Source organism: Quercus suber, unplaced genomic scaffold, assembly GCF_002906115.3.
Source record: "Quercus suber isolate HL8 unplaced genomic scaffold, Cork oak 2.0 scaffold_87, whole genome shotgun sequence".
NCBI lineage: Eukaryota > Viridiplantae > Streptophyta > Magnoliopsida > Fagales > Fagaceae > Quercus > Quercus suber.
In genome coordinates this window covers 788354-796789 of record NW_027069552.1, presented here as the reverse complement: position 1 = coordinate 796789, position 8436 = coordinate 788354, and the positions used below count along the sequence as shown (strand labels likewise).

Genomic DNA, 8436 nt, shown 5'->3' with positions numbered 1-8436 from the left:
GCTTGGAGGACGGCGGAGAGGTTTTATGCTGAGAGTTTCGGTTTCCTCTTCAGTAACACATCGCTGTGTTGTCCTTGTGTTTGCATCTTTTTTCTCTTAACCTTTGCCATTTAATTTCTATTGTGGATGTAATTTTAATTGGTTTAGATTGTTTATCAATTTTGTTATTAGCTTATGTTCATTTTCCGAACATATATTGTTTGACATTAAGATTGAATTGATATTTTTGTAATTAGGGGTCTAAATGTTCATAGTGTTTTATACGCTATTTGACCATTCAACTGAGAAGTGTGGGAGACAAAGGAAATAAATGGGTAGGTGATAAAGAGATGGAGAGGTTCACATGGGTGGGTTTGGGAAATGGGAAAAGTTAAATTTTAAGAATGTTTTTAGCTATTAATTAGTCAACATGGTCACTTTATTTACAAAAATGCAACAAATATTTTTTAATAACCAAATGCTAACTTTATTTGAGAATTTTTTTTTTAAAGTAAATATATTAAATCCATTATATTATTTTTTTATATATATTTATATTTATTTATTTGTGGTAATCCAAAACGGTCTAAAACGGTACGCCGAAATAGACCGGTACCGAAATATTTCATTCCAATAGACAAACCAAAACAGTTCCAAAATGGTAATGATAACATTGATCCACATGACTCCTGGAATCAAAACTCAAAATGAAATACTAAGGTCATCACCATAAAATATAAATGCATCTAATGGGGCGTCCTTTCCTTGTCCCGCTCGTTGCCTTTCTCTTCTATGTTTGAACCTCTATATAAACCCTTCTATTTCCATTTCGAAGGGGTAGGCCACAAATAAATGGGCGTTACGAAGAAATGGAAAACTACAGACTAGGGCGGAGCCATATAGTGGCTTGGGGGGCCCGACCCCTGCAAAAAAAAAAAAAAAAAAAAAAATTCCATCAGAGTAGGTAGAAAAAAAATTGGGCTCCCCAATATTGGACAGCCGCCCCCCATGCCCAATTCTCAACTATTCTCCCAAACCTAGCTCAAATAATCTCTTAAACTCAACTTTAGTTTTAGGCCTTATCACCTTATGTACTCCAAATAAAACAAGCTGGCATGCTCAAGTCCAAACACTAAAAACAAAACTTCACTTTCTCTTCATATCAAACCTAGCTCAAATAATCTCTTAAACTCAACTTTAGTTTTAGGCCTTATCACCTTATGTACTCCAAATAAAACAAGCTGGCATGCTCAAGTCCAAACACTAAAAACAAAACTTCACTTTCTCTTCATATCAAAAAATCCACCCACTGACCCATGGAATCCCTTCCTTTACTTCTTATTCTTTTGTTTTGTCTTCTTTGATACACTTTCATTTGCACTGGTACCATTGCCTACCTACCAGGCCCCAAAACTCCAGTCCTTTGTACCTCACAGTTCAAAAAAAAAAAATCCTGACCAATTTTTTCTCAGAAGAGAGAAACTTTAATTAGTACGCATCAATCTCTACACATGCTTCAACTTCAATACGCTTACACTACTAATAACAATTATGCTATTTCCATTGTTTGGCAAACGAGAAAGTGTAAGAAAAAAAAAAGCGAAGAAAATACAGCTCCTAATCTCAGATTTTGCTTAACTCAGTTGAGGCTAGTTATTCCGATCCAAAACTAGTGGCGGAGCCACGCTTGGGCCGAAGGGGGCCATGTATAAGAAAAACATAGAGCTAGAGAGTAGAGAAGATAAGCTAGAGAGAAAAGATTGATGAATTTCTATAATTCTATTTCAATGAATCAAATCTAATTGTACAACATGTATTTATACTAGAACTAACACCAGAAGCAAAATATCTGACTCTAACTAATTACTCTAACTAATTCCACATTATACGGATCCTACTCTAACAACCAATTCAACTAATTCCAGTATTACACGTGTTCCTATGTACATTTTCTAATCTATATATTACTAAAAGGTGAAGCGTAGTATTTAATGTTGTTATGCTCACGTTGAGCCACATCAGTAGTCATGTCATTTTCATTATCTTTTCTAAATTTTTCCTACAATTTTAAAATAGTTTTTATCAATTTTAAAATAATATTGATAAATATAAAATATTTTACAGCCCTATCTCTACCATAAAGCCCACTTCTTATACATTTAATTCCACCATAAAGCCCAAACCCAAACCTTTTTCAACTGAAACCTTTTAAAACCCTCTGTTTTCACATTTTCAACTTTTTGTTTTCCTGCACGGTTTCAATTTCCTCTCCCTACATTTTAGTTCTTTCCCCTTCCCCACTTTGTTCTACGGTTTCACATTTAATTCACGCTAGCCTCTCTCCCTTCTAACGGTGGCCTCTTTGTCTTCCTTCCTTCCTGTCTTCCTCTCCTCACACTACTATATAAATACTGACAGAAGCTGGATGATTAGGTTGAGGTATCTCTAAATCCCAGCTTCTTTTGTGGTCCATTCTTTTGCTTGATTTGTTTTTTCTCTTTTTACTGCCTTTTTCGTGCTGTGGTGTGGATGATTGTTTTTTGCCTCTTTCATAGGGTGTTGAATTTTTTATTGTCGCGTTTTTAAATTGGAGTTTTACCTCTTTGGGTCTGTTCATTTTGAGTTTTTTTATTGCTGGGTTTTTTTTTTTAATTCTATGTGATTCCAATGACTTAGTATGACTTTGATTTCTTAGCATAGTGCTGTGGTGTTTGCTTCCGCTGTTTTCCAACAATTGGTATCAGTGCCTACTTCAATATCATGATTGTATAATATGTTGATTGGGTTTTAGAATCAAAGCAAATGTTTACCTGTTGTTTCAATTTTTTGTAGTAATTTTTCTACATAATTGTGTTTATCATGGTCTTTGGTTTAGACATGGTTTGATATTCATGGTTTTGATTTTAAGTCATTGTGCAAGCGTTTTTATTTTGAGCTAAGATTGTGTTTTTTAATTGAGATTTATAAGGCTGCTATAGTGTGGCTGATTGTTTACCGCCTCTTTGTTAGGGTGTTGAATTTTTTATTCCTGGGTTTTTTAATTGGAGCTCTACCTCTTTTGGGTCCGTTCATTTTGAGTTTTTTTTAAATTGCTGCGTTTTTAATTCTATGTGATTCCAATGACTTAGTGTGGCTTTGATTTCTTAGTATAGTGTTGTGGTGTTTGCTGTTCTGCAGCTACTTTCCTGACTACATTAATGTAAAGAAGACCCCTGAACAGTGGGAAATTGGTTATCCCAAGACGTATAAGACCAGAGAGGGTGTTTGATGGGACAGGCACTCAAGTGATGACTCAGATTTAACAAATGTAGGATGAAGATGCTGTGAAAGGAACTATATAAGGAATAAGGCCCTTCATGAAGAGGAGGATCGGAAAAATCAGAAGAAAAAAGGAAATAGTATTGAGGAATCATACTTGTAACCCAATTGAAAGATAATATAAAAGAATAATGCACCTCGGACCTTGCCGTGGATAACTTTTCTTCAAAATAATCCTATGTCGTTTCACTCTTTTATTGTCAGATTTATTTCCAGATTTACTTGATCAACTACAGCTCAGTTCTTCAACCCATTCTCTATAAATTCATTACTTTTGGGCTTAAGCCATTCCACATAGTGGGCCACAAACTCAAAACAGGTCCTTACAATATATATGTATATATACTTTAAAAAAAATTATAATTCAATAGTTATAATAGAGGAGGGGAGATTTGAATCATAGATGTTTTGAAAACACTAAGAGTTACCAACCAATTAAGCTATAAGACTCTAGGTCAATTTTAATAATTTCATACTGTTCATTTAATATATAAAATTGTCATTATATATAGATATGATTGCACTATTGGTTTTAAATTTTAATACTAGGAAATGAAATTTTAAAGTTGAGGAATTTGAAGAAAAAAAGGAACTTGGATTGTCCAACCAAAGTAACTCTACCAACCAGTCAACCCTTGAAAGCATCAATGCCCAAATGCCCAAGCACCATCTTAGCAGTAAACTCTATTATGGAAATTTGTAGATTATGAGAATGAAGGATATGATAGGGCCAATTATGCCCTTACGTTTTTTTGTCAAAATGCTTTCCCCACCAAAAGGTGATCTCTCAAGGGTGTGAAGGGTCTCCTTTTATAAAATCAAGGCCCTAGGGTTTTTTTGGAAAGTTATTCTTACTTCTTAGTATGGGGTCGCATTGTGCTTAGTCAGTGGTGATTGGACTTTTTCCTCAGTGGGATCAGGAACTTCGGGTAATAATCGATACAAAATGTGATATCTACTACATCCCCCACCTATTAAACTCCCTCTCTCTCTCTCTCTCTCTCTCTCTCTCTCTCTCTCTCTCTCTCTCTCTCTCTCATTTAAACCAATGGCTTAATCATGGGTGTGGGTACTTGAGTGATAGCATACATGTTGATCAACAGAGCTATTCATTGAGATTTTTGGAAGAAGCCCCTTGTGTGCTACAATAGAATTTGAGCTAAAGCTTCCCTATCTCATGTGAGCAAAGAGAAAATTTTTGTTCTATTGTTAGAGCGAGGTGCCCATAAGCCATATTTCAAAGTCTTGGTCATGAGAGAGAGAGAGAGAGAGAGAGAGAGAGAGAGCTAGGAAGACTTGGACTTTCATTGGGCCCTAAATTTAGTGAGGATTTAGAGCTTTGCTGAGCTTCACTTGTGGTGAAAGGCTTGGGATCTCGATCGGCGGGCCCCTCGTATGCTGAAGACTTGGCTCTCAGAGGGCCTCAAAGAACTAGGACCAAACTACCCTATGCCTATAGTTTGGTTTGCTGAATTCCATTGGGCTTGGGTCACACAAAATCATCCGAAAAATAAAGGCCATCAAAATTGTCTATATTAGATTGGATTGGATTAACTAAATACCTCTTTCTTGATTAGTACTCTGCTAGAAAATAATTGAATGGAGGGCAATGTCTTAAATGTTTGTGTAAATTAGTAAATTACAAATGTAAAAATAATTAGATTATATCAGCATTTTAATATTTTTGGTACATCATCTCTCGCATTCAATAAATTTAAGGATATAATATCTTTTCACTTTTTTTTAATATTTTCTTTTACAATTATTAACATGACTTATTGTTATTAGTACATACTAAAAATGATGTCAATAATGACCTAGGTAAATGTAATATTGCTCAAATCATAACAAGTCATGAGAGAGAGAGAGAGAGAGAGAGAGAGAGAGAGAGAGAGAGAGAGAGAGAGAGAGTCCATGCAATTTATGGAGGAAATTTTACTTAAATCAAGGATGGGAATTTTTTTTTTCATTTCGATAGTTACAATAATGAGGGTATGGAGATTTGAACTTTAAATGTCTTCAATGAAAACATAAGAAGGTGTTAAAAGAGCTACTAGCTCTTGGAAAAACTACATATGGAAACTAATAATACAATGTTATTTCTTTGTCCATTCTTCACTGCATGCGTAAATTACAAATATTAATAATAATTAGATTATATCAGTATTGTTATTAATTATGAGACATTATTACTCGCTTTCAAAAAGTTTAGAGACACAACATTTTTCACAATTTTTTTTCTTCACAAATATGACATATTATGATACTTGCATAATAAAAGTGGTGCCACTAGTGAAACTAGATAAAAGTAATATTACTCCAATAATAAATAAAAAATTATGGCTAAAGGCCTAAAGCTATTAACAATTAACAAAATTCTATCATTAGGGCTAATCTCAGGCAAGTATTTGTAAATCTCAAATGAAATGAAATGCTAGGTGAAGTAGCCAGCTATGATTTACTAATTCATAACTACTCAATAATTTTAGAGAGAGAGAGAGTTCATGCATTTTATGGAGGGAATTTTATTAAAACTAGGGATGGAAACTAATAACACAACGTGAGTTGACTTTGTCTTTGTCCCTTCTTCTGCAGCTCCTACCCTAATACTTTATTCTCTAGTTTCCATCCAAATTCCCTTCATATATTATGCTATAAACTAATGCAGAAACAGTTCATTGGCCAATCTGCAATTCAATTTGCTCTTTCTTATCATTGAACCTACCTGTCCTCCTCCAATATTCCTTTTAATCCCAACAACTAAGTTCTCTCATCAGTTTTCAAGATTCCATTCTCTCTCTTGGCTCTTACCAGGTTTTGGAGAAACTTTGGGAGTAACCATGGTACAGGAAACAATAAGACTCTCAGATGAGTACGAGGTTTCAGATATTTTAGGTAGAGGAGGATTCTCAGTTGTAAGAAGGGCTATAAAGAAGTCATCAAGCGGTGAAAATATCCATGTAGCTATCAAGACCCTAAAAAGGTTTAGCCCTTCTTCAACTCCATCATCACAGAATCGTGGTGCTCACAAAAGCATAGCTTCCTTGGGATTATTCCCAACATGGAAACAAGTTCCAGTATCGGATGTGTTAATCACAAATGAGATCTTGGTTATGAGAAAAATAGTGGAAAACGTGTCCCCTCATCCAAACGTGATTGATCTATATGATGTGTATGAGGATCAGGATGGGGTTCATCTTGTGCTTGAGCTTTGTTCAGGTGGAGAACTGTTTGATCGAATTGTAGCACAAGAAAGGTACAATGAAGCTGGAGCTGCAGCTGTGGTTCGACAGATTGCACAAGGGTTAAAGGCTCTTCATAGAGCCAACATTGTCCATAGAGACTTGAAGCCAGAAAACTGTCTCTTTTTGAACAAAAGTCAGGATTCTTCTTTGAAGATCATGGATTTTGGACTTAGTTCTGTGGAGGAATTCACTGACCCAGTTGTTGGATTGTTTGGTTCTATAGATTATGTCTCACCAGAGGCACTTTCTCAGGGATCAGTTACTTCTAAAAGTGATATGTGGTCTTTGGGTGTCATCTTGTATATCCTACTCTCTGGGTACGTACGTATGTTGCTTTCTGATTTTCCTAGATATGTCCTTCTAAAAAATTATATAGTAATTGATACAAATCTTACAATTTTAGACATAAATTAAAAAGTAATGTTTATTTTACACTTCTTGTTGCACAAACATTTACCCACATGAAAATTGAACTCATGATTTCAAAAGAGTGAAATCATGAATCACGATTTCAGTTCAATTTTCATGTGGGTAAATGTTTGTGTGAATGAAAATTGAACTGAAATCGTGGTACAAGATTTCAAAAAAGTGAAATCACGAATCACAATTTCAAGAAAGTGAAATCACGAATTAGTTAAATTTTCATGTGTGTGAATGTGTGTGAAATAAATAATTTCCTAAATTAAAAGTGATACAACTGTTAAATTACAATATTCCTTTTATGTATGATCCTATCATATGGGCAACACGAGGAACCCCTTAGATTTAATGTAGGTAGTCTTAGAGTAGATGTATTCCTCTTCTACAGTAATTAGCTTAATATAACACTTTCATGATAGGTTCTAATTAATTTAATTGATAAAGTTTCTTATCGTCAAATTAGAGATTTAAAATTCGAACATTGTCTACACTAAAAACTAATTAGTATTTTTGACCTCTATATAAAAAGACAAAAAAAAAAAAAAATGCAATGGTATAATGACTATGGTTTCAGTGGTACATATTTGTCATGAGAAATGTAGGTATATCAGGATTTCAAATTCTATAAATTTGAGGGATTTTAAACATTATTTTGTAATATTTTAGGTATCCACCGTTCATTGCTCAGTCGAATCGGCAAAAGCAACAAATAATTTTGGCTGTAAGTTGTTTTCATTCAAAATTCTACATGATAAGATGATACTTTATTTCAATTTCTTTAAAATTCAGTTATATCTTGTTTGCCTAGCTAGTTCCAAGATAAAATGCTTTTGTCTGCAGGGTGAGTTCAGTTTTTATGAGAAGACTTGGAAGAATATTTCTTCATCAGTAAAGCAACTGATTTCCAGTCTCCTGACAGTTGATCCTCAAAGAAGACCTAGTGCTGAAGAGGTATTTTGCTCTCTTCCTAGATTTAAGTAATAAATAGGCTGGTGATTTTCAAAATGAGTCAAAATAATTGTGAATTAGATTGATTTCAAACTTAGGAAAGAGAATAAACGAAACATGGCACTTTGTTAAGTTCCACGTCAAAAAGATTAGGGAAGAAAAGGTTAAAAGTACTCAACTTTTATTGCAAAAAGCTTACAACATAAGTAATGATGATTTTGATTGATATCACATCAACAACGTAATAAATAAAGTTTAAAATATTTTTTCTATTTTGTGTTTAAAGTTTACCTTTTTTTTCTAGAATAAATTTGATTGTTATAATTGAGAAAGAAAAATTTGAACCTTGAACAGGCTTATTGAAAATACTAAAAGATGTAGTTGAGGCACAAGTCTCTTGGCAAAAATTGACATATTAGTCTATAAGGTTTATATAATAACTATTGCATCATTGGTACATCATTAAGGAAATACATAGTCTTATAAATTCCAACAGTATAACTGGGTTTTTTTTTTTTTTTTTTTT

The 8436-nt window shown here is 33.8% G+C and overlaps 1 protein-coding gene across 1 annotated transcript; it reads left to right on the top strand.

Moving 5' to 3' along the window:
• Nucleotides 1–5960: 5960 nt before the first annotated feature.
• LOC136067845 (calcium/calmodulin-dependent serine/threonine-protein kinase-like) lies at nucleotides 5961–7943 on the top strand. Its single transcript, XM_065774184.1, has 3 exons — nucleotides 5961–6859; nucleotides 7629–7683; nucleotides 7803–7943. Exons 1-3 carry the CDS (start codon nucleotides 6138–6140, stop codon nucleotides 7941–7943), a joined length of 918 nt encoding a protein of 305 aa, XP_065630256.1. The 5' UTR covers nucleotides 5961–6137.
• Nucleotides 7944–8436: the final 493 nt, after the last annotated feature.

Excerpts from the sequence above, each read along its gene's own strand:
- LOC136067845 (XM_065774184.1), top strand. The coding sequence starts at position 6,138 with ATGGTACAGGAAACAATAAGACTCTCAGATGAGTACGAGGTTTCAGAT. Across the intron at positions 6,860-7,628 it reads TTGTATATCCTACTCTCTGG|GTATCCACCGTTCATTGCTC; the intron begins GTACGTACGTAT and ends GTAATATTTTAG. Across the intron at positions 7,684-7,802 it reads AGCAACAAATAATTTTGGCT|GGTGAGTTCAGTTTTTATGA; the intron begins GTAAGTTGTTTT and ends TTTTGTCTGCAG.